This window comes from Serinus canaria, chromosome 3 (genome assembly GCF_022539315.1).
Source record: "Serinus canaria isolate serCan28SL12 chromosome 3, serCan2020, whole genome shotgun sequence".
NCBI lineage: Eukaryota > Metazoa > Chordata > Aves > Passeriformes > Fringillidae > Serinus > Serinus canaria.
Window position 1 is genome coordinate 79,205,762 of NC_066316.1, and position 26,027 is coordinate 79,231,788.

Sequence of the window (26,027 nt, forward strand, 5' to 3'; positions counted from 1 at the left end):
AGGCATTGGTGACTTCAAACTGTTGATGGCAACTTACTACTGGCAGTTTTTTTTGTAATGTTAGCAGTCCTTACTGCATCTTCTGTCTCTCAGGTGGATGTTCCATTGAATTTAACATTCGGGGGTTTTTGCAACATCAAGAAATCTGCAGTATGTGAAAGGCTACCAGATCATGTTGAAGAGTCAAGTTTATTTGAAGTAGACTTCAGTGTTTTCAAGATTTTTGAGATTTTAACTCACCGGTCTGTGTGGCAGAAGAAAAGGAATTTTGTTTAACTGATGCAGTACAAGGGAATGGACATAAAGGAATTGAGCAGTTTAATATTTTACCTTTTTGTTTTATTTTGCTTTTCTTAGCAAGGAGAGGGTAAAGCTGTGTCTAACTTTCATTTTGTTAAAAGGACAAGGCACGGAATTCACATATGAGGCAGCCATCTGGTTTTATGGACTCTTCTGCCTTATGGTAGATACACAGATACAAGAAGATGGATTGAAATGGTAGCAACCATGTTAGAAAGTACTTGCTGCTTGGTTGGAGCTGCTTCAGCATGCTTCCAGGAGGTCATACTGTTGCCCTGGCTTGTGCAGAGCTTTGCCTTAACACTTGGTTTATTTTTCCTACAGGTATGTTCATGTTTTCAGCAGGGCTGCCTGCGTGGTTGTGGGCATTTCATTTCTTGTTAAAAATTTCTGGTTGTGTCGTTATGGGGCATCCACTGATGAAAAAACTGGACTCAGAATAATCTTGCTGAGGGAGTATCAAAAGCATGGACCATGGCCTGGATATTGAGTCAGATGTGTCAGCTTCTGAGGCTGCCTGGTCAACTGATCTCTTTCCAGCACAAAGCCTGTAGCTAATTACACTGTCACTGAAGTTTGTTTGCACATTGTCTCATCCCCACCCAATTTTTATTTTTATTTTTTAAATTTTTGTTTTGTTTTGTTTTTATTCCCAAAATGTCACAGCTAAGTACTGGAGCTGGAACAGGCTTCTTGCAATATATTTTCAGTCTCGTTCAGCTTTTTAGTGGATTGCAAATAGCTGTTCTGGGCAGAGTTGATAGTGTAGTGATAGTTTCACTTCTACAAGTTTATTAAAAACAGATGGTTTTCTGAGGAAAGGGGATAATATGGGGATAGAATTCTTCTCAGACTGCAGCATGGCAACTGAAAGAGCTCAGGTACCATGCCTCAGCTGATTACCACTTTCTGCCAGATGTTTTTGGAGTGTTAAGATCAGCCCAGCATGTAAAGGCTGATTAGGATTAGAAGTTGCTGTAGTGCAGAGCTTACAGTAAATGGCCCAGTGCTGTTGTGGCAAATGTGAAATCCTTGTGTGTCTAGTGGAGCTGTACTCTCTGCCTAAAAGCTGCAGTTGATCCTGTTGCTGATATTCCAGTGAACTCCCAAGTGATGATAGTTATGAATTGATACAGCCAACAGGTAATGTTAGGGGTTGGTCACTTACATTGAAAGGATAATCACAGGCCACAGCTGGAATCCTGGTATCAGGCTGTGAATGTGCCTAATGTCAATAGGCAATTGACAATAGTAATTTAAGTAGACTTTATTGACTGTTACCCTTCTAAGCAATAATCTTGCAACTCTATAATGCCTTTAAAATTGCTTTGTTGTTTGCAGCAAGAGCCAAGATGCAAGGGAACTGTCACTTTAATGCTTGCATGGATGGAGAGAACAATTCCCTTGGAGGAAATTGAATAAGTGCTTTGAAGGCTGGGCAGAAGATTGGCTGGTGGTTCCAGTTTTGTCTCTAAATTAATGCTTATTTTGGTTAAGGCTACCAGGTTGGAAGTGCTGAAGGAAATGTCTTGTAGAATGAGGTCTGAGATTTGCCATGTAGGCTAAAAGTTCCTTTTCATGCAAAGTTATTGGTCAAAACCTATTTATAACACTAGCTGGGTTTTTTCCATGTCTCTTCTTACCCTAGAGTTTGGCATTTAAGAAGCTATATTACAACGGGATGGGGAATAGCATTTCTTCAAGACAACTGCTGTTATATTTTAATCTTACAACCATTGGTTGGTGTCCACCAAATGCAAATGGATTTTTTAAAATCTTAAACTATGAAGAACTATGCAAAAAAGGCACTGCAATAAGGATTTGTGACTCAGCTCTTACTTCCAATAGATTAATAAAAGAGAGAAGTGGCACATTTAGCTCCAGAATTATGTAGCGTTTCATATCTAGTTAAGCAGAAATGCTTAATTCTTGTATTTGAGCCAAAAAATGCATGTTTCTGTCGAGCTGGTTGTGGAGCAGAATTTGTGTGGAAAGAGGGTTGGAAGTGAGTTCTGTGGATGAGAAGAAAAGATCATTAAAGCTGTGATTTCTCATCTTTCTTCTACTTTCCTGAACTTGTATTATTGTCTGAGATGGATTCTTTGATATTCAAATTGAGTGAATTCTGTACAAATGAGGTTCAAGACTGAGCTTCTTACAACTTTGGACAGGGAGAAGATTCCAAGCTTGATAACTAATACTTTTCCTATAGTGAAGATGTTTTAAAAAGCTGTGGTGGTTGTAGTGGAGAAGAAAGCAAGCAGAATTCTTGGACCATGGGGCCTTCCCCCCTTTTTTTGGTGTTCTGGCTTTGTGTGTGTGAGGCTGAAAAGGTGCTTTCCATAGTATGTTTCTACTAGAATGCTTGTGTAGCCTGTCTTCTTTATTCTAGGTATGTAATTGCTGACTAAAGATGAAACTTTTATTCTTCTGACTGGTTGCATCATGGGTGTCAGCAAGGTCTCAGACTTTGTTCATTTAACAATATATATTTTATATTAACAAATATATTAATAGCTATAACATATATTAATCACTAATTAATTTGCAGTCTTAAAGACTATACTTAAAACTTCAATGATTGCTCCTTAACACTTCATTGTGTTGAAGTATTTGTCCTTTTTGTTGCAGTTGTGTTCTAAGTATTTGTCCTCACAGGAGTCTGAGCTTCTGCAGCTGGCCTGAATGTCAGTTCTACTGCTCTCCTTGAGAGAACTGCAATGTAAACATTAAAGGGAGTGCACACTGATCTGCCCAGTGCACAGAGGCAGAGCTCTAAGTTCTGGGAACTTTTATGTAAAAAATATTCATAGTTAATGAAACTTGAAGGAATTGCTTAAAGCAAGATCAGGGGTTTTTTTAACACAGTGTAATCACATTTTCCCCCCATCATTAATACTTAGAGAGACAGCTGCTGTAGTTGCACACTTTTAGGTCCAGTAGAAGGCCATCTGATGGTTGGCTTTTATTTCCTGTTTCCAAGAGAGCTGAATCTGAACCTCTCAGGAGGAAAAGCCATACATATAAATAATTAAGTGCAACATAACTGGTGTAACACTGCTAATGAGCTGGGGTGATTTTTGCAGATGACTTAAAGCCAAATATCTTGCCTTGATATGTTGGTTAAGGAGGGGTGCAAACCATATGGAAGCATGTCAGACTAAAATCCAGCAGTGGGTATGGGCAGCAGATTTTTCACTTTGTTTCAAAAGAGGTATTTGATAAAATAGGAGGTGGGGCACTGTTGTATTTAAAAAGGAAAAGTGAGGTAATAAGATTAATTAAAATCTAAGACTAATTAAAATCTCAGGTTGAGAAATTGGAGGCTACTTCAAGAGAAATTTGCAAGTACTCAGTCATTTACCCTGTCTCTCTGCAGACCCTTCATGTGATTGATAGGTTCTGCAAAACACTTAATATTTTGGGTAGTACAATATGCCTGTGAGTAGGCAGAGAGGAAGAAATACTATATAAAAGCTTGTCTTGGTCTGGGGTGCTGATGTTTGGTTCAAAGACTGATTGTTGTGACCTCTCAAACTTCAGGATCTGCAGTAAGTATTTGTCCTCAGGAGAGTCTGAGATTTATTTTGGAAGTAGGAGGTATTTGAAGTAAGGCTGGAGAGAGGAGGTAGCACTCTCAAGAGCTACAGCTGCACTGTTGGGAGTGTAAAAGAACTGGAGAGCACATGCTCAGTGGAAGATTGTCTTTAGGTTTGTTGAGCTGGCATAGGCATGGAAGTTCCAAGGCACTATTTGAAAGTTTCTGGACTTTGATAAAAGGTAGGCTTGCTGGCATCAAGGTGAGATACAGCAACCCTTGAGGAAGACTTTTGGGGAGGAAGGAGGAGAAGCATGCACTGCTGTGGGGGTCATTGTTACAAGCTAGATCAAGATGTGTGTTTGTATAGACAGGGCAAGCTGGAAGTGAAAAGAAAAAGTAACAAATTATAACCTCAGAAATGAATTCCAAACTCTTTTTCCATTGAGCTGCCTGATAAAAAGACAACAATATTCAAATTAGCTGATGTTCTTTCTTATGAGCAATTGTTGCAGAAGCAGAAACTGGTAAGTTTGTTCTGCTTTCTGATACTGCTTTGTGGTCAGGTTTCTGTAGACGGGGAAGTTCAACTCTTGCATTGGTTAGCACAGTGCTCCAGTAGCTTCCTAATACAGTTCTGTCTTGCAGGGGAGGGACTCTGCTCCTACTTGCCTACCTAATTTTCTTAGTTGATGCTTGTAAACTCTTACTCTGAGCTGCTTCTTTCTGTTTTTGACTAGCTTGGATTTGGAACAATCCTGTGTTTCCTTTTCAATAGGTTCAAGGCATTATTTAAATACTTATAAGTGAGGAAAAAACCTCCTGAAGATTATTGTAGCATTTGAGTAGTAGTGAGGAAGGTCTGTAAGGAGGTTACTGCTGGAGAGATTTGGCAAAGTTTAGGAACTGAATGTATGACACAGCTCAGATGCTGAGGCAGCTTGTGTGTTAATTCAGTCTGGAATGACAGCTGCTCTTAAGTTGGCATTGATATTTCTCTGATCAGAGAGGTCTTTGCTCTGCTGCTGTTTCTCTGCATACTGAAATGTAAATTGTGAATAATTAATCATGAACTGGGAAATCCCAGGTCTGCTTATTAGAGAATTTTGGGGGGACGGGGCGGGGCAGGAGGGCCAAAACAAAACAGGAAAAAAGCCCTGCTCAGATCCAGAATACCATCTGGAAAGGTAAAGGTAAAGAGTTTCTTTAAAGTATTGTATGATCTCTCTCGTTAAGAAAAAAAAAAAAAAAAAAGAAGAACTTGAAACTAGTTTTTAATGAGACAGAAAGAATCTGAAATTCTGAAACCTTTGGAGCGTTCTTACTGTTCCTTTTCACCTTATGAGCTTAACAAACACTAAAGCTAGTCCCATCCTTTAGTGGACTCTGAACCCTCTACCATTCTTGCTCTCTTGGGCAGGTTTGTCTTTTTATTAATGGAGGTGTTAATTAGGGAATAGAAGCAAACCTAGAGTATGATTAAGTTGCAGTTGTCTTAAGTCAGGGTGAAAAAATTGGCCTGTCCAAGAGCTTAAAGACTGTGGTTTAGATTTGCGTTATGGTGTCAGAGAATTGATAACCATTTATTTCTTCTACTGCATTGCATTTTCCATCTCAAAGCTTGACTAGAAAAGTATATTGAAATAAAATTATATTTTTTAAAAATATCTTTAATTGGAGAAGTCTTTAGTATAGCAACTATGAAAATGTGAAGAGAGGAAGTAGGAGAAATCACATATTGTGATTTGGCAATTGTGATTTAGTCCCACAGTAAACAAATGGGTTAAAATAAAGCATATATAGGTCTTCATTTTCCAATTACTTCACTTTTGTGAAATGCTTCTGTGGTAGAAGCCCTTGCTGCTGCTGCAGTACAATTCTGATCTCTGACTGTGCTTGTCATTTGTATTTGGGCTTGGTGTCTGGGTTTGGGGATTAGCTGTCAGGGTACTGGATGCCTGCAGTAGCAGAAATTCTTCAGGAAGGTACCTTTAATCCTTGTTTGCTCTACTTGTGTGTGCCCCAAATGGAATCAGCTTTGCAAGATTGCTTCATATGGTTTCTGTTGGGTTGTTCTTCATCTGTTACTTCTTAAAATTACCTATTTTGTATTAGCAAACGTACCTGTGACTTCCTTGGAAGACTAATCTTTATTGTCTCTTGTCCATCCAGCAAATGTCTGAATCTGTATATTTTGAAAATGTGGTTTCTAGATTTTTTTCCTGCATATGATTTATTTTTCCTTGTATCTGTTCTTCCTTACAACATTAAAGTAAAATTAATTTTTCCAGCTCTTATTTTAAAATTTAGCTTTGCCACCAAACTCTGCTGCTCAGTTTTGTAAAGTTAGCTGTGCTGGTGCTTCATTCCAGATGCTGATGGTTGCTGGTAAAGCTGAGACTCTGTGATACTGGGAAAAGAAACCCAGGAAATTTGAATACCTTATCTTTGTGGTGTGACTAAATAGGAAACAGCTCTGCAAGAATTATTCCCCCACCCCCAATCTCATTTTTCTGGCCTCAGATGACAAGTGACATCTTCATGCATGGTTTAATTCTTTTCTGTGCATTGAAAGTAGTAGACTTAATTTTAATCGTGCCTCTCTATTTTGCACACTATAATTACTCATGTCCTAAAACATTCCGAGCTGCAGACTGAGATGCTGTACCCTCCAGCAGTTTGGAGAGGAGGCAGAAATGACTGAGTGACTTCAGAAGCAGTGCTGTGGCATCATATAGCAGTGCCCTGTTGTCTCCATTGCCAACATTTCTGTGGATGGGCTGCTCTGGGGTTTCACTATCCAAAGTGCACCAATACACAATTTATACAATTTAGAGCATCACTCTTTCACAGAAATCTACATACTGAAGCCCAAGACTGAAAGCTGACAAATTTGATGCATTTCCTTATATGAATAAGACAAATGTTGTCACCTGCAGTAAAATCTTGGAGTGGGGTAAACAGTGAGTAAGCCACTTGTGACTTGCTTCTAGGCTTTTACAAACCACTGTCATCTGTAATGCATGAATCAGCAGTACAGAATAAAAGATCATCGGTCTGTTTGTACCACAGGATAAAGGAGAATTCTTGGAGCTCTGTGATCTTGAACTGCTGTCATTCAATAGCATGGCTTTGCTATTATAATACTTTGTCTGCAGAACTGCCTCCTTCAAGGGGAGTATTTCTGAGATTATAGCAGTAAACACATTTCAGAAGGTGTTCTGCAAAAAACTTCCATCTTCCATAACCAAGACAACAAAATGCCATGACAACATACATTTTCAATTCAAACTTGGCAAATGGATCACATAATTTTTGTCTCCTGTATCCTCCCAGAAAATCATTGCCCTGGTCTGAACCTGAGGACAACTTGCAGCTTTTATGCCCACACAATAGACAATTTTGTATGCAGGCAAGCAGTATAGTTTTCCCAAGCTTGTGACTCTGAGCTAGAGATCTCTTGGATCTTAAATAAACAAAGTCTTTGTAATAAAAGGTAAAAAACACATAAAGATTACATGCCAGGAATTTAAAAAAGACACCAACCAACCAACCAACAAACAAACAAACAAAAAAACCCTGAACTTTTGAATGCTCCTGGTACAGCATTGTGGATTTCTGTACACACCAGGTGGGTCTCAGTCGCTGATGTGACTCATTGATCTATTTAGACAGATTTGTCCTCAGGACTTTTTCTGTCCTACAAAGGCAGAATCAGTAGGTGAATTCTGAGCCTTGACCTTCCACTCTTGGCAACATTTATGCTCTCCATTGCTTAGGATTATGTAGGGAAGGGAAAGGAAGTTTGCCAAGTGGTGACCCTACTGCCCAAGTGAATTGGAGTCCTGTAGACTCACATAGTTTAGGTGTGCCAGGAGCAGTCACAAAATATCCTGTCTGCTTTTGAGGCAGAATATCTGTCATGACTGAGTGACTTGAACAGTTGGAGGAAAATTTCTTCTGTAGAGATAGGGAAGAAATTATTAACAATGTTTCCTCTGAGGGAAAGTAAAAGATGAGTATTTTAATTTCAGATAATGCTTAGTCTAGTAGTTCAACTTTAAAATTTTTTTGCTTAGCTCTTCCAGTTTTAAGCCTTGGCTCTACAGTTAGATCTGTGTTTTGTGCTCTTGTGTTGCATGAAGTTGTCTCCTTGAGTCTTGCTGTGTCTGGCATCACAGAGGTTTTGGGCATGCAGTTGCAGTGTGCAGTTTCCAGCTGTGTCTCAAAAATGGGTGATAGCTTGTGGAAGGTAATTGCTAGCTGCCTAACTGGAGTTGGTAGGTAACAGGGGATGTAGTAAATCACAGATCCTGTGGAATATAGAGGATAGTGGAAAACTTGCTGCCCCACTGTTTGTGATTTAACTGCTTACCTTAGTTTCACGCACTCTTCTGTGCCAGTTTACATATTCTTAATGCACAGGACACCAAGATATATGCTATCGTTTTTCCCTGAGACAGTCTAATGTCTTATTTCTTCTGTGTGAGGTGTAGTTGCTTCAGTATAAACTTCTGTCATTCCTTGTGTTCTTTCTCACTGTTGAGGAGGTGTTCATGCACTTTTCTGCTTTCTGGGTCTGTAGAAGCTCTAGGAGGTGTGCTGGAGCTTGCTGATTAGAGCAACCTCTGGGATGACAGAGTATCTGTTTCTGGACATGCCTCTTTTTGCTGATGTGACTGGGTTCAGTGTGCTTGACATGTTACCTGTAATTGAAGAATTCAATAGTGCTTATTTCTCTAACCCAGAGGTAATGAACTGTGACAATTAACTCAAAATCCTGCGAGCAGTAAAGTCACAAGTTGTTGTGCACCCTAACTTCGTCTGGGATAAAGATGGAGAAATGTTTGGTCATAGCTTGGGACAGAACTGTTGGAAAACTGTTGTTGTTGAAAGACTAAGACCACTGTAGCCATCAGCATGTACTAGTATAATCTCAGTTTGGGTTTTTTGATGGTGGTGTTGTTTTGGTTTCTTTTTTTTGAATATGGAATGTACGCACTGAACTTCCTGTTTGTCACAACCACGCCTTGCAGCCTGGTGGTCTGAGAACTTGCCCATGCTGCAAACTTTTTATCATACTTGTAGCACCTAACACCTTCCTTTTGTCTCTCCTACAGACTTGATCCAAGCAACCAATGAAACAAACGTGAACATCCCTCAGATGGCCGATACACTTTTTGAGCGAGCAACGAATAGTAGCTGGGTGGTCGTGTTCAAAGCCTTAGTCACCACACACCACCTAATGGTCCATGGCAATGAGGTAAGTGTCAGCAGCTCTCTCAAGGCCACCGAGTTGGCACTGAACACACTCCAAGCCAAAAGTGTTAGTAGTGCAGAGGCATCTTGTCTGAACCAGAAATGACCTGAGAGCAAAGGGCAAGAATGATTCTTGGTGAAAACTTACTGTTAGCAACAGAGTTGGGTTCTTACCTGTCTTTCCATTTACAAAACCCTAACATAAGAACAAGATGCAGCCTGTGCCAGGATGCTGACAATTTATGCACTGAATCTAAAAACAGCTACACAGGATCAAATACTACCTGGGAATTTTTGACTAAGGTCAAATGTAATGTTTTGGCATGTGTAAACTGCCATCCAAATAGTTGCCTGCTCCTCGTGGGTGTTAAAATCTTCCTAGAGCTTTAAATTTAGCTTGATAGCCTTTTAGATCAAGTTATCCTTATCCTTGCTTTTTATTGACCTGTATGGACAGGTATGTCTGCATAAAAAGACAGCACATTTAAAGAACTTCAGTATGACTACGTAACAATTCCTCCCCTGGCTGTATATAAAGTATTGTCTTGCAATGAACTTCTCAAAGTGTAAATTCTTACTCCTATTTTCCCAATCCAAGTTTTGGTCAATGCTCTCATCTGATTTCTCTAACAGCTCAAACAGGCTGTTAGTCCCTGTGTTTGATGAGAGGCTTTGCTTGTTATTAAAACAGGCCCTCAGCTTGGCTGAAACTGAGGGCTTCTGGATTGAGAAGACTGGGACTAGCCTGGATGTGTGCTTTGTTAGCAGATAAACCTTGAGCTCCCTCAAATCCCTGAGAATTTAACATTTTTTTATTGCTCTTCTTGCAATATATTTTGTGTTTTGCTCATAATCTATTTTTTATCTATACAGTAGAATATTTACTAGAGATTCTGACTAAAAGTAGTTAATCCGAATGGACAAAACGTTTTGGGGAAGGTGTTGCAGGCTAAGACAAAAATCAATGGTTTCATGTTGTATGCTGAAAGTAGACTTGGTAATCTTGCTGGTAGAAGGTACAAAGCCTTCAGATACAGCCTGTGATAAGAAATATTACTTTGTGTTTCAGAGATTTATTCAGTACCTGGCATCTAGAAACACATTGTTCAATCTCAGCAATTTTCTGGACAAAAGTGGATCTCATGGTAAGCCAGCTTATATATAATCTTAACAAGATTTTAAATAAGATACTATTGTTAATTTTCTCCTTAATTCATAAAATATAAATAAGATAAAAATATGCTACTGAAGCCTTTTTATGAGTACCTAATAAATACAGGAGCACAAATGGACTGCTGAAAAACTTCAAAACAATATTTCTGGTTTCCTGCAATATTTTTACTCAAAAGGTGAAACTGTACAAATCCTTTAAGTGCTGGTTTAAATCTGGGCTGGGTCAGCTATCTCCTTAACTCCTATGGGTGTTAAAAGTTGAAGTTGATAACTTTCCATTTGTTTTTTTTGGTTTTACTCAGTCTTAAATAGTAATTTGGTTGCTTGGGGACACTGTGCTTTTTAGGCATGATCTATAACTTCTTAATGGTTGGCACCAAAAGAACTGGTTGGTTTTGATTTGATTTGAGTAATGAATTTAGAAAGTCTAGGCAGAAGTTAGGGACTCTTTCCCTCTGAATCTTACAAAGCCTGCTTTTCTGCTTTTCCCTCTGGAATTATTAGAGATTAACAGAAGAAAAGCTTGTTTTGTGGTAGCTCTACCAGAAAAGAGGGAAAATATAATTATTCAGCTGTCAGAGAATATTTGTAAATTGTATGCATACTACAGACATGCTACAATAATGGGCAAATTCAAAGCAATGCCACATTATTTCATCTCTTGAAGTAGACATGTGACACCAAAAACAACTTTAGCATCTTTTAGATATGGTAACAGAAGGAAAAAAGCTAACCAAATACTGAATGAGCTCATATAAGCTAAACATTATATATGTGTATGTATATGTATATGCTCAAAGACACTGGTGTTTGGCAACAATTAATTCTGTTAAATGCATGCATTTGTGTTCTTCACTACTTTCTTTAAACTTAGATTTCCATTTCATAGATAATGCACAGTGTATCATAGATACTGAGGCATCAGATTTGGTAGTGTTATGCTTGAATTGGCAGAGGTACTTAATGATGGGAGATATTAAGGAAAAATATAGTCAGTGACTAAACTGAGGGGTGTGGATTGTTGGAAAGGTAGCAAAAAGGGGCCTAAATTGAAGAGGAAGATGACTTGCCTTCTGCACACATTTTTGTGGCTTAGAGGAAGAAACTCTGGAGGATAGGCTGTAATACTGACTGCTCAGGTGTCATAGGCTTGCAAGGCACTGAAGTTTGAGGCCCCTTGTACAGTATTAAGTGCCTTGAGTGGTTCTGGTGTAACAGTTCAAGGAAGGCAGTAATCTCTGTGAATATCATGATTTCTTTGTTCTGGTACACCAAGTCAGGGGGGTTTTGAAGGTCCATGTAAGAGTCAGAGTGGCTAACATACATGAAACATCAAGAGTGTTTAAGTTGAACTTGAGTTTTGAGTTGAACTTTGAGTCCTGGAAGTCATGTACCAAGTTCAAGTTCAGTAAAACCTTTTTGTTAAATTGATGTTTTTCCCCTGTTAATAGAAAGGTAACTTTTTGGCCACCAAGTAATGTTACCATGGGGGGGCCTCTAGCAGGTTTCCCCTGGAACCATGCTAGTGGTGTATTGTATGAATCTGTTGGAAACAAAACAGTGGTAGATTGTTTTGGTGTACCACTACTGATTTTTCTTCAGAAGCTTGAAGATGTCTTGTTCTGTATGTGAAATTGCATAATGTAAGACAAATCACTTAATCTTGGGGTGCGTTGGCTGTGTCTTATCATTTACTAAAGAACTTCTGAAAAAGCATGTAAATGAAATGTAAAGTGTGAAAATTTATTTTTTCAGGTTATGATATGTCCACATTTATAAGGCGTTATAGTAGATATTTGAATGAAAAAGCATTTTCCTACAGACAAATGGCATTTGACTTTGCAAGAGTGAAGAAAGGGTAAGCAAAGTTTAGATATGTAAATTAATAAGGTTGTCTGACCCATGAAATTCTTATTTGTGGCATTACACTTAGTTTTAGTTTGTCAGTAACTTTGTTGTTACATGCTTTGTGTAGCTACAATGAAAAATCTTATTTTTAAAGTACTCCTAATTGGTTAAAGATTGCCCAAAGAGGAGAGGAAAGACTGGGTAGTAAGACAAATATTGAAGACCAAAGTAAGGTGCCTTGTGAAACTGGGAGCCTTTAGTGCTAGATTTAAATCTTACCCCAATTAAATATTGCTGCAGTGAGACTGTGTTTAGGATTTGGAGAAGGAAACACTCTGAAGCTATGTTTAGGGTGTTTCATTATTCTCCAGACACTGAAGTGAACACCTGAAGTTATTAGCAGGCAACAGAGCAAACAGTTATAAACTGAACAGAATAAAGTGGTAAACTGCTGGCTTTATTTCCCACAAGAACTGTGTTAAAAAAAAAGTTGACCCAGCTCAGAGTAGTGTGTTGGTATTTGGGAGGACATTTTTCTGGTCTCTGACTCCTCTAACTGGGATTTTAAGGGCTCTAGATGCTCTCTTGAAGCACTGTTGACACAGCAAGTGGCTTAACACCCCCTGAAGGTGCAGCTTGATGGAGTACATACCAAAGATGCTCCTGCTAATCATGAATTGCATACAGGATCTTTCTGGCAGTTCTGGTGTGTTCTGCAGCTTGGGATTCTGACCTGTTAATGCAGGCATCACTACCAGGCTGTTCACTCCTGCTTCTCAAGCAGCCAGGAAGTCTAGGGCCTACCATGGTAGCTTTGCTGTGTAGCTGGAAGCCATTCCCTTAGTGAGGACCATACAAGTTCACTCTTGAACACTTGATGTTAAATAAAGTTAAGTTTGGGCTGCTGGGGATCCTACTGTTCCTGCCTTGCTCTAAATTCCTGGAAAATCTTGCTATGCCTGTTATTTCTGGTGCTCAGAACAAGGTGCTGCCTCAGAATATAGCATAAAATAAGTCAGAATAATTTCCAGTCTGCATATATATACACCTGTCTGCAGCCAGAACAGGGCAATACATAGTGATGGTTGTGCAAATCATAGTGTGGTTTGTCATAATCAGAGATAAAAATGACCGTGCTTGATGACTGCTATAAGACTAAAGATGGCACTTAAGGAATGCTACACATCCATGGACATGTCAGCAATGAGCTGCCATTAGTTATTCATAACAAACTGTGCACAAAGTATATCAGTTCTCTAGGTACTTCTGTGTGTTTCTAGTTAGTCATTTAAGCTCCCAGTGTCATCTTTCCATAATGAGATCAATCTCTTGCATTCATCACTCTAACACAAAACCTTTCCTCATTTGCTGTCAGGAAGGGTGGCTGGATAAAGGATTTTTCATACCAGCTCTCACAATGACATGAGAAGCTGGAGAATCAGACTGTGGTTTTGAAATGGTTTTAAATGAGTTATAGGTGTTTCAAGCATAAATTTTAGACAACAGATCAGTTTGGGGGAAGGGAGAGAGGAAAAAGCATGGCTTCTAATCTGTATTCTCTCTTGCAGAGCTGAAGGTGTAATGAGAACAATGGCTCCTGAAAAACTGCTGAAGAGTATGCCAATATTACAGGAACAAATTGATGCACTACTTGAATTTGATGTACGTATTAACAGTATTAACACTGGGCAGTGACTTATAAATGATGCATTGTAGTGAACACCTTTCACCTTGTAGGTAATGCTTTACTCATCATCCCTTAGTGAGGGCCAAACAATCCCCTTTTCAGTGTCCCACTGAGGTATCGTGGCCAAGGGTGGCCCTTGCCCATAGGCATGAAATATAAAGATTGCAATTTTGGGGAGAACTTGGGGTGTCATCTTCTGCATCAGTGAGGGGGAAGAAACGGACAAAGCAAGGAGACTGAGCACAATTTTCTATTTCTTGGCAACCAATTTGTTTTGAGGGAAGGAAAAACCCCATTAAAATAGCACATGTACATTGTTTGTCTTCCTCAAAATCATCATCTGGTTTTCAGCTGTGAACTAAATTTGCTAATGTTTAATCTAGACTCTTCGTAGAAATAAGTGTGTACAATATATTTATCATGCTTTCAATGCTGATGGGATTGCTTATCTGACCTAAGGATAAAAACAGGAATCAGTTGTTGTAGAAGCCACAGTGTAACATTTCAAAGAGATTTTTGAAGGAATTAATTCTTCTGTTGTTGGTGGGCAGCAAGATACACTTTGAGGTAGAAGGCAGAGCCCACTACAGCTCTCAGAGGAAAAGCTTTGAAGTACATCTCATTGTGCTTTCCATTCCTTAAATGGCATAGGAATTGTGATAGTGCTCTCAGAAAAGGAGATATTTTTAAGAAAAGAAAGACCTTTTAATAAATAAGCACATATTTTCTTCCCAAGTTAATGTGAGAAAGGATCTTGACATCATTAGCCAAATACATTATCTCATAGACTATTAAGTTTTTGTTTAGCTCTGCTGTAAACTGCATCTTTTGTCCATTTCATTAAAACTGTAAACAGCATCTCTGCCTTCCTCTTCATCATGGTAAGTGAAGGAGCCAAAACTAAGGTGTTTACTGTTGATGTGGATATTCCTCTGCTCTAGTGGATTGTTTTGGAGTGGTGGAGAAAGCAATCCTTGATCTGCTAACCAAAACCTTTGTTCAGTGTCTTAGCGTGAAAACTTCAGTGCTTGATTCTGTCTATAACAGCACCAAATGTCTGGTGTAAGCCAAAATGTTTGCATTTGACACTTGTTTTGTAAATAACTGATATTTTATTTGTAGGTTCACCCAAATGAACTGACAAATGGTGTCATAAATGCTGCATTCATGCTTCTGTTTAAAGATCTCATCAAACTTTTTGCTTGCTACAATGATGGGGTTATTAACTTACTAGGTAAGTGAGCTGGCTTTTATCTCACGTACCATGCATGAGTGAAGAATCAGTTTCAGATCTGCTTCAGTTTTTTTACTTTCATTAAAGCTACATTTTTCTTGACTCTTCTAATCTGAAATGAGAGAAAAATTTAAGCTGTACCCTCTTACATTAGTGTTTGTCTGAGGCTGGATCATCACAAGTCCTTAAAGGTGTGCAGATAGGTACTTTAAAGACAGTGACCATCTCTGTGCTTAAAGAAATGTACAGTGCATGTGTAATATGTCCTGCAAAGTTAGCAGCTTCTGCATTTTTAAGATGCCCATATTTTTCTGTTATGTGTGACAGAATCAGTTAGGCTTGAAAAGACCTCTGAGATGGTTGAGTCCAGCCTGTGACTGTACACCACGTTATCACCTAGACCATGGCACTGAGTGCCATCCGGTTTCTCCTTAAACACCTCCAGGCTTGGTGACTCCACCACCTCCCTGGGCAGCCCACTCCAGTGTCTGATCACCCTTCTCTGAAGAAATTCCTCCTGATTTCCAACCTAAACCTTCCTGGCACAGCTTATGACTGTGTCTTCTTGCTAGCTGCCTGGGAGAAGAGACCAGCCCTCACCTGGCTATAACCTCCCTTCAGGTAGTTGTAGAGAGTGATAATGTCAAGTGATAGCCTTGTATGAAGTGATATGCTCCTGCATAACATTCCTGATCTGCCTGAAAGCATGACTGCCAAAACTGGATGCCCTCCACAACCCTACCTACCATCAGCCTACAATGTGTAAAGGAGGCTGTGAGCACATTCTGAAGCTCAGGCAGCCTGGTGTGATCACCAGCCTGACACAATGGGTTAGGCATAAAAATTCAGTTGGAATTTCACTGTCTACTGCTACTTAAAGTGTAAGTTCAGGTTGAAATATGTGGCAGCTGTGTTTAATAATGGACATAAATGGACTTTAGGGACTACTTAAGTGAAAAAAATACAGTTCTTTGAAGTGATGACAATTTGGAGAGGACATATATTAGTATGTGTTTAGGTATCCTTAATTATTTTGAATTTTAAGTTGGGTAGCTGGTTCACCTGCTCACTTTTCAGTCTTTAAAATAGTGACACACAATCACATCCAATGCTGTGGCTAGCTGAGGTTCAATTTTATGGCCTGTGTAATTCTTCAGCAGCTCAGCAAGCCCAACTTCAAAACTATACTAGGCAAGAGATGCCACTAGATTAATGCCCAAGCAGTAAATGTTAATGTAGTGTCATATTCTTGACACGTGATTTTTGTGAAAACTAGACTTGCTGAAGTAAGACCTAATGTAAGACATCTTAACTGAAATTTACCACATTATTTCTTTAGAGAAATTTTTTGAAATGAAAAAGGGACAATGTAAAGATGCTCTTGAAATCTACAAACGGTTTCTAACTCGAATGACCAGAGTATCAGAGTTTCTTAAAGTTGCAGAGGTAAGTGGCTTTTGGTCTTATGAAGGCCAACACTTAAGTATTTTATGATTATTTTTTGTTTGTTTGTTTGTTGTTTAGCACAAATTTAAAATATTAATTGTGCTTGTTAAGCATCTATCTCAATGGATCTTGGATCTATTGGATCCATCCAAGTGGATCCGGATCTTGGATCTGCTTCTTCAGGTCTTGTAGTTAAGTTTGCTTAGGACTTCTACATGTCTCTATGGTGCAGCCAAACTCAACTTTCCTGGTCAAATTAAGAGATGACATAACTTGAAATGTTCCAGTATTTTTGAGAAATGCTGTGGTAAATGCATACTTCTAGGACAGGGTTGAACATTTGAGGAAGATACAGCAATTGGGAATAGAAGCATGCAGATTTTTTCAGTCTGTCCTTTTAGCCTTTGCAGCCAGCCTTAAGTTAACTGTAATGTGAGATTGTCCCGGTTTTGCTCCTTGTTATCATCCTCTTATGTGGATAATAGGAATATTACATGGTTAATTAACTCCTTTGCTGGATTCCCATTTGTGGTAGTTGGCTCTTTGGCACAGGGTGCACATTTTCCATGTTTCAAACTTCATTATAATGGACAGTAGTAATGAGCTGAATAAAAGTTTGTTTCTTTGCTAATTCACTTATCTGTGGAGAAGCCTGATAGACTCCTTAATGGCTTGTAATGTCAGATATGAATATTGAACTTGAGGGAGTAAAGTGCTTTAGAGGCACGGGTCAGCTTTTTGGACAGGGGTTATAGTGACTCTTCTTCAGGACTGTGAGGTGCAGTGGGGCCTGCTCTTCTTCTGCAAAAGCTGAACTAGCAGTCACTCTGAAGAACCACAGTGTGAAGCAGCAGGGCTATTAATAAAAGATTGCAGACTTAGACCTTAATTTGTTCTCCTCTGAGACAACAGTATATGACCAGTGTATTTCAGTATAGAGTATAAGGTCCATGTGTGTGAAATCAAGCTCTGTTTTCTTATCCTTTTATTTTAAATGGATATTTAATTTGTGGAGGGAAAAAAAAAACTGCTGCAGGTTGTTGAAGATAGCTACTGGAAAGATGGACATGTCCTTTCTAACTTTGTGGTATTTTTCTAAAGACAGGGTGCATTATAGCTTGAAGAGCAGTTCTACTCAAAATTAATGCCTGCTGCAGTGGAATAATGCACTTAGATTTTACCTTTACTCTTTTATCTCCACAGCAAGTTGGAATTGACAAAGGTGATATCCCTGATCTTACACAGGTAAGCTTCTCTTGTAGTCTTTGTGCATTTGTATAATAAATAAAAGTTCTGTAATTAGGAAAGCACACAGGAATGCAAATGTTGGTGAAGTCCTACCACCTAACACGCTGTAGCTGCTGGTCCATTTTAAGTATCACTTGCAAGTTGGCCTGGGTGCCTGGCTTTGTGTTTATTGTGGAGAGGGTATTCACCTAGAGGAGGAGATCCGTGCAAAGAGTTCACCTGTGGCAGTTTTGATGCCAGTAGAATTGGAGCAGAAGAGCAACCCAACCTACTTAGCAGCTGCAAACCCCAACTGTTCACACAGTTTTTGTTCATGCAGTTTTTGATAGCCTCTTGAAAGCCTGGTTTAAATCAACATCAGAATAGTGATGTTAAACAGTTAAACACCACTCTCAGTTAAACACCACTTAAAAATTCTGAAAGGGAGACATCGTGAGAAGGTGGGGATTGTTACTATTTGTGGATTTCAGATACAATGGTGCTATAAAGTCTGGCCATCCTTTCAGCAGACAAAAGCAGTGTGTGCAATATCAGACCTAATCTTGAAATAGCTGATGCAGTGTTTTCCCCTTACTCTGTACCTCAGGGTCTCTTTTTTAATACAGTGGAGTCAACGATGAACTAAGTCCTTAAACCAGGAGAAATTTCATCACCTTAATGAAATTTATAAATTTCTGTAACACTTCTGTCTGACGTTGCACCAGCCTGTTCTGTGTCATTAGTCAGTGCTGCACTTGCTCAGCAGCCCCTTAGTTACTGCTACCTTCCACCCCATGAGCCAACACTTTGAAAAAGAACAGTTCTTTTGGAAGGAGGGGATCTCCAATGATCATTTCACCCAACTTCCTGACCACTTCAGTCTCTGATCAGGTAGTCCCTCACAGCTGTATTCTCCCAAAGGCTGCTTGGGACTCACTTGCTAAGGCTAGCCTGAGACAGAGTATGTGTAAGACCTCAACAGCATATTTCAGAGAGAAATAAATAAATAAAAGGTGAATAATAAACCTGAATTTCAGCTAACAATTAGTACATAATTCTATGTAGTATCAATGGTACACCTATATTCCTATAGCAAACCATGGCAATAGTTGGTAGTGTTCTGCAAGAAGTTGGTTGTGTTACACTCCTTATGTACACACTCTGTAAATCTAGACAAGTGGTCCCAGTAGTGTAATCTGACAGTTGTCATCTTTGGAGTTTATAGTTTGGCTGCATAATTTTGGAGGCTGAAAAGGCATCTTAGTAGCTAAAAATATTGGCTCATTTTTATTTACTAGCATTTCCTAAAATATGCCAGTTTTGCCCCTAGAAACTAGTGGGGAACCCATATCTAAGGTTCCAGCACAATGCAGACTGATAGATTATCTAATGTTAAAGCAGTATCTAGAAGAAATTAAGCAATGTTCAGTGTTGAATATTGGGTACCAGATAGTATTTCCTTTCCAAATTGTTGCATCTGAATAGAAATTTTCTGAAGCTTCTTCTCTGAGTTCTGTTTGATAGATAAGCTTTATATTACCTTGCTAGTTTTTAAGAAACATTTGACTAATACACTGCAAAGCTATAGAAATATAGCTTTGAATATACTGGAATATAGCTTAATTTGATATATATATTAAATATAGCTTATGAATATACTGGAAAGCTATCTAAAATGTCTAGAGATAACTGGTAACAGTATGCAATCTTTTTTTTAAATATTTCTTCTTAAACATAGCTTTTACTTACATGTTAAAGTCTCACAAGGTGTATCTTACAATATAGCCTTTTTTAATTCATTAAAGTCTGAATCTCTCTGGATTTTTTAGTTTGTTTTACCTTTCTTCTTTTACTTTCTGCTGGAGAATTCTTATAACTAGGTCACTTGGGTTTAACCAATTCTTATTATGCCCAAATGAATTAAAAGTTAATAAATATGCCTGTAAAAGCAGCAAGGTCATGATGTCTCTTCATTGCTTATATATGTAGGATGTATTTAAACTCAATCTGTCATTTAAGATTATTTTGAGCGTTTTAAATTTCTGGATGTGTTAAGTTACTGGGTTTAATGCTGAAATCAATATGCAGGCACTGTGCATTGTACAGCTGTGCATTGGTACTAGCAGGTGCTATGCATCCTGAAATATCTGATTCAGCCAGCCAGCTGGTTTTTCAGTATAGGAGCAGAGAATTGGCTGTTTCCAAGCATCACAAACTGACTTGTTTGATAATTACATCTGCCCTGAAATTAATGTTATTTATGAAAATAACATCATAGGTATTGCTGTCAGGAGTTGTGGCTGATCTGAAAGAGACTGGTAAAGAGAATTCCCTGTTTAGAGACTGATGAACTGATGAACTTTTAACCCTGATGAAATATTCAATTATTATGTGCTACTGTGTCTCTCTAGGGTTTCTTCCCTTCTTGTTGATCTTCTACTTATCCAGACTCTATTTTTATACTGGAATAGCTAAGCCCAGTGTGCATTTACAACTACTTTTTCTATCTGCCATTGTAACAGTAAGTGCCTCTGGGTATTGGCTGCTGACCACAAAAAAGGTTGCTTAAAATAAAATCTAAGATCAGGGATGCCTGAAAAAGCCTAGTTTTTTTATAGATGTCAAAAATAGGAATCTTTCTGCACTTCAGGCTAGCTGCACAGTAACCTCTGCCAGGGTACCATTTTGAGAACAGCTATAAGGTTTTGTGATGTTGGGAGTCTGGAGCCAAAGGTAGCTCCTTCTGGGGGCATTGGAAAGGACTGTGTTTTGTTTAGGCTGGAAATGCTTTCTAACCCTCTGGCCATGAAAGGGAGGGATCTGACTACAAGCAAAACTAAGTGTGACCTTGAACCCATGAATCTTCAAGTCAGCCCTGTGGATGCCTGTGCTGTTGTCCATGTTTAACACTGATTTAAAACATGATGAGCAGCAGCACATCCTGGATTTAGGCTTCAGGTGCTGCACAGTGGAGGTAAACATTTTCTCTCTGCAAATTTGGATCCAGTAACACGTTTTTGAAAACTAGCTTTGCCTGAATACTTCTAGCATGGAAATCCACTGTTTCCACACTGGTGTAAATAAAGTAACTGCATGAGCAGGCACATCATGGACTTCAGGGAAGTTGCTGCTGGATTTCAAACTGTGGTTAGATCACTGCAATACACTGAGGTGTGCATCTTTCTCTTCACTTTCAAGGCTCCCAGCAGTCTCATGGAGACCCTTGAGCAACATCTAAACTCACTGGAAGGAAAAAAACCTGGCAACAAGTAGGTGTATTTGTTGTGTACCATATATCTAGGCATAATAGAGACAGTGTGAGGTTACTTGATGTTTAGGTTTGTCTCCCCAACCTCTTTTTGTCACTTAGCTAGAAAATAAGACAAGGTTTTCCTTTCCTTTACAAAGTCATCTTAATGGCAACCTTTAATTATTGATGGTGGGTGAAACACACAGAACAACTAGACACTTTCCAAAATGAACTAAAATTGCTTGAGGAAAGCCAGTAGAAACTGGGGGTTTGCGTGCTGCTAAGGCTTTTAGCATCAAAATCTATTTCTTTTCTAATGATTTTGCATCTTCATACTAGATACTTGCCATGGCTAAGTCTAGGAAGGATTAAGCTAAACCTCTGTTTTCTCTTTCACTGTTGCTATCCTTGCAATTTAGTGAAGGGTAAGTACATACTTTTACACATCACTTGCTTGTAGGCATGGTTCTGTGTGTTTTTAAAAGATTTTCTTGAATACTTAGAAATAGATATTTTCTTTGGGTTGAACTAAACTGTTCTTTGCTGTTGTATATAGTCATTAAGTTATTTTTTTGTCATTTCTGTGATTAGAAGATCTGGAAATCTTCTAATCTGTTCTGCAGCTCCTAGGACTTACCCAATTCAAGTAACTTATGGGATGGATGCTAGTTCAATACTGGTGCAGCTTTATCTTCAGCTCCTCCTTTCATCTCTTAGATCAAAGCAGCTCTAAAAATATGTAGCAGTATTTTCATACCTCATAATGAAAGCAAACAAATGCCCTGACGTGCATTTTAAGTTATGATTAAGGCTCTGTCAGTTACTGTTAGTGTGATTTTTGTGCATGTGGGAGAACTTTCAGATTGAACTTTCCAACTCACTGTTTTCATACTTTTAAATGTAGTTATTTTCAAGTATTTCTGACTTTCTTTAAAAGAAAGTAGACTTTGAAAATTTGCTGACACATCCTCAGAAGACTTATGTTAGAGAACTGCTTCAGTATTGGTGGTGTTCTGCTGCTGTTGCATGGTTTTCTGATGTGGTGACATCTTGCCCCAGTAACTCTTTCCTGCTGGGTCCTCTAGGCCCCAAAGCAAGATATTTGCATGCATCTCTGCATTTCCTCCATTTACTAGGGCTTATTTAAAAGGCAGAATAATCCTTTGATGCCAGTTAGCTTAAAAGATTTATTTAAGATTTGAAGTAAAATTTACATTCCTTGTCTAAAGTGGCACATGGAAGTTTGAGAAATGTAGAGGGCATGCAATTGAAGAGATCTTCAGAAAGATCTCTTCATGCTTAGGGTTTGGTCTTTTTGCAGGAGTTTTGATGACCAGAAACATAGTTTCAAAGCTGTACTTATCTGAAAACCCCCTTTTTTTTCTAGATCTGGGGCTCCTTCTCCTCTGAGCAAGGTAAATACTGCCAGTTGCTATACTAGACAATTCTTGTTCAGGTGATATGGTTCAGAACATTGTAAGGAGTTAAATTTCCATCTCTTAATCTACTTTTTAGACTTTGCCACCTAATTGACAAAATTAAATCTTTTAATGTCTTTATAAACAGTGGCCCCGTAAGAGCATGTCACTGTTCTGAAGGGCCACAGTGCTTGTGCCAGTCAGGATGCTAAGGAGCTTCACCTGGATGTGATGACTGCTCCTTATGAAAGCATAAAAGATACACATATTTTTATCTCAACTTGTTGTTTTTTGTTTGGTTTTTTTTTACTTTCATTCTACCTTAATTCTCACATCACCAAGAAACTTGCTCCAGGGTATTTCTCCTCCAAATCCTTCACTCCTTCCACAGCTTTTTAGGAGGGAGTTCTGACTCTTTTAAAACCATGTTCATGTGAAAAACTAGGAAGAAAGGAAGAAAATTTTCATCCATTATACCTAGTTTCAGAAATGACCTTCATTAGTGAGACTGCTGACCTTAATTTAAAGCAAGAGTTGCCAGTGAAAATGCCTTGGTTTGAGTGTCAGATAAACTAATGAGCTTTATGGTGTTAGTAATAGTAGCTCCTGGTATCCCTGGAGCATTGCCAGGTGCCATAGCTGTGTCTCATGGTGGGTGCTGTGGAGGAAAAACTCAATGAAATCTTCTGAATCTAATGCAGGGGGTTCAGTACTTGATTCTAGAGAAAGCTCTTAAATTTCTTTCTAAAAAACCCACAACAAAATCAAATGAAAATAAAAAAAACCCAAACTCCCAGCTCTGCTGTTTATTAGGGCAGCTGGTGAGAACTATGTGATGGCTCAGAAAGTGTTCTTACAGCTTTAACCACATCTTCCTTGATGCACATGAGGGATTGGGACCATTAATGGACCATTGGGACCATCAAACCTTACTAAAGCTTTGAGGAGTGTCCAGAAAGCTTACACCCATCTGCTAGAGTTATGATGATGGGATGGCAGTAGAAGAACTCAGGAGAAAATCTCTTCAAATTTGCCATTCTTTTTCCTTCTTGGAAGTGGTCAGAATGGCAAACAGTACTAAAATTAGGACTTGTTTTCAATTGTTAGATAAAGGATCTCTAGCATGTGAGATGCTGTAGCAAAGCTTACAGTATCTTTTGGAATTAAATTAACACTCTACAAAGTAACTTGAGTCTTCAAGTTCACAGAGGAGTTGTAATATACTCTCCTGGGTGTCTGTCCTTGCCATACTTGAAGTATCTTTATCCAGAACTGGAGCAGCTGATGAAGCAAAGTCATAGGATGAGCTCTCGTTTGTATCTTCCCAAGGACTTAACCCTGAGCACTGTTGATGGCTCTTTAAACTCTCTTCTAAAGGTTTACAACTAGTTTCTAACCATTTCTCTTCTCTCACCATTTCTGTGGTTAGAGTACTGAGGTGCTGTTGTGGACAAACAACTAATTCATTCCATAGACAAAATGAAGAGCCTGACAGTTATAGAAGGAAGCAACTCCTTTAGAATAAACCTTGTAGAAACTTTTTTCCTTCTTTGAAGTCACCTTGGGGTTTCTCAGCTCTACTACCATCTGAAAACTTAGTCCAGTCTTCCTTAAATTATTTCAGAGGAGAAAACAGCTCACAATAAAAAGACATTATGTCAAAATTGGGTTCTTAAAGTATGTGCATTTGTGCATGAGCTGGTTGGGGAGAAATGCTGGTATATTGAAAGTATATTTGAAATGTTTCTCCAGTCTTCTCCAGCCACAACTGTTACATCTCCTAGTTCTACTCCAGCAAAGACTATTGATACATCTCCTCCAGTTGATCTTTTTGCAACTTCCTCTACAGCTGCTCCAGTCAGGTAAGTTAAAAAGTGTATTTGAGTTACTGAGCTTGATGTAGGTACCAAAGTAATTTGTTTGTTATTTAAATGTTCTAGATGAATAAGATCTGGTTTCCTAAGTAAATAACTGACTGGCTTAACCCATAGAAATTCTGCCAATTCATTGCCTAGAAATGCAGGATTCCTGCTTTCTGGCATGGCATGATGAAATATGGAAGGAGAATGGTGCTGGTTTCGTCACAACAGTTATTTTCTCTGTTTTCAGTTATTTTCTCACTTTTCATTTTCTGTTTTGGGTGTTGCGGTGGCTTTCTTTTGGTTTGGTTAGTTGGGTTTGGGTTGGGGTTTGAGATTTTTTTTTGTTGGTTATTTGGGGTCTTTTTAAAGAATTTTAAAGATCTTGTAGATCTATTTCAATGACATTATCAGGAAATGGAAGTAAGTTAATGTTTCCATCCTGGGTTGTAGCATATTCTTGGGACTCACTGCACTAGAGGTGCTTATGGCCACTGCTCTAATCCTAAAGCCTGAAAAAAAAAGTCTCTATTTCATCCAAACTAAGGTTGATTCCTTAATCCAGTCATGACTTAAAAAAAAAAAATTGATTGAAATGGACAAATTCCTCCAGTATTTAATGTCTCACTTCCTTTTCTTGGCAGCTCTTCCAAGCCATCCAGTGATCTCTTGGATCTTCAGCCAGATTTTGCTGGTACTGGGCAGGCAGCTCCAGCACCTGCTCCTGCGGGCGCTGCTGCTGCTGCTGCTGCTGGAGGCACTTCGTGGGGAGGTAGAGAAACCTCACTGTCAGCATCCCTTCTTGCAGTCTCCATCTTCTTGCCTGGCTGAACTGAAATCTGCCTCTTTCTCTGCTAGCACAGGATGTTCCCAACTCACTCCCAGGCTTCGGCTGACCTGACAGTCAGGCATCCCTCTGCAGCACAAGGCTGCTGCTTCTTTCCAGGGATATCCATAATAGTATAAGCTGCTTATAAGGGCCTGGCTGCAAAGCTGAGGGAGCCAGGATTATGTGACTAAAAGTGAGCAGGAGGGGGATGGATGAAGGTGAGCAGGTAGGGTAGGCATTTCAAAACAGAAGAACCAGACCTGCTTGCATGTTTATTGGCAAGGTGGGGCCAGAAACCAGCTCTTCTGTTCATGGAGCAAAGGCCACAGATCAATAGGAGGAGAAACAAAAATAGCTTTTAAAACAAAAATGCATGTAAAGCAACTGGTGGCAACTTAGTTCTGCTGCAAGTGTGATTACCCCTGACAAGCCATAACATATTTTAATAAAGTATCTTCTGTGTGTGCTTAGAATACTAATATGGAAATAGAAATAGAGGGCTAGCTGCTTTCAAAGAGGAATAACTAACCAGCTCTCTGAAATCTGACCCTGTTGTTCCAGGCAGCAGTAGCAGCTGGTGATCTGGAGGACCACAGTAAATGTAGGCAGTGCTCACTCTTGTCCTGTTAAAACAAGGAATTAGGCCAGTAAATGTGATTTAATTTATACAGTTGTAAACCGATTGTGGTGTAATCTTAAGGGATCCTGTGTGGCAGCTTAATGAACTCACCAGCCTGCTCCCTGCAGGAATGCAGCACTGAGTCATGCTGACTCTGCTGTCAGTGCTCTTACTGGCTGCTGCTGCCTTCTGCAGTCCCTGTTTCTGTTCTTAGTTGTAGTTCATTAAAGGTGACATTGTACTTCAGCCACTTCATTAAGAGAGAATAGCTAGGGCTGTCATGTAGATACTGTATTGCATATTCTAGTTTAATCTGTTGAATTAATTTCTTTTTTTATCC

At 39.0% G+C, this 26,027-nt stretch overlaps 1 protein-coding gene across 7 annotated transcripts in view; it reads left to right on the top strand.

Moving 5' to 3' along the window:
* SNAP91 (synaptosome associated protein 91) overlaps nt 1-26,027 on the top strand; it is a 63,392-nt gene that overhangs the window by 10,270 nt on the left and 27,095 nt on the right. For all 7 annotated transcript variants that reach the window (XR_007777189.1, XR_007777190.1, XM_050972744.1 and 4 more), the window contains exons 3-13: nt 8,959-9,101; nt 10,167-10,242; nt 12,026-12,128; nt 13,687-13,780; nt 14,928-15,039; nt 16,379-16,485; nt 17,689-17,730; nt 20,911-20,981; nt 22,350-22,377; nt 24,133-24,242; nt 24,884-25,011. Coding sequence is in view for 5 of the 7 variants with exons in the window: in XM_050972744.1 (XP_050828701.1) it covers nt 8,959-9,101; nt 10,167-10,242; nt 12,026-12,128; nt 13,687-13,780; nt 14,928-15,039; nt 16,379-16,485; nt 17,689-17,730; nt 20,911-20,981; nt 22,350-22,377; nt 24,133-24,242; nt 24,884-25,011 (1,014 nt within the window). In the remaining 2 variants the exon portion in view is untranslated. The remainder of the gene's footprint in view (nt 1-8,958; nt 9,102-10,166; nt 10,243-12,025; nt 12,129-13,686; nt 13,781-14,927; nt 15,040-16,378; nt 16,486-17,688; nt 17,731-20,910; nt 20,982-22,349; nt 22,378-24,132; nt 24,243-24,883; nt 25,012-26,027) is intronic.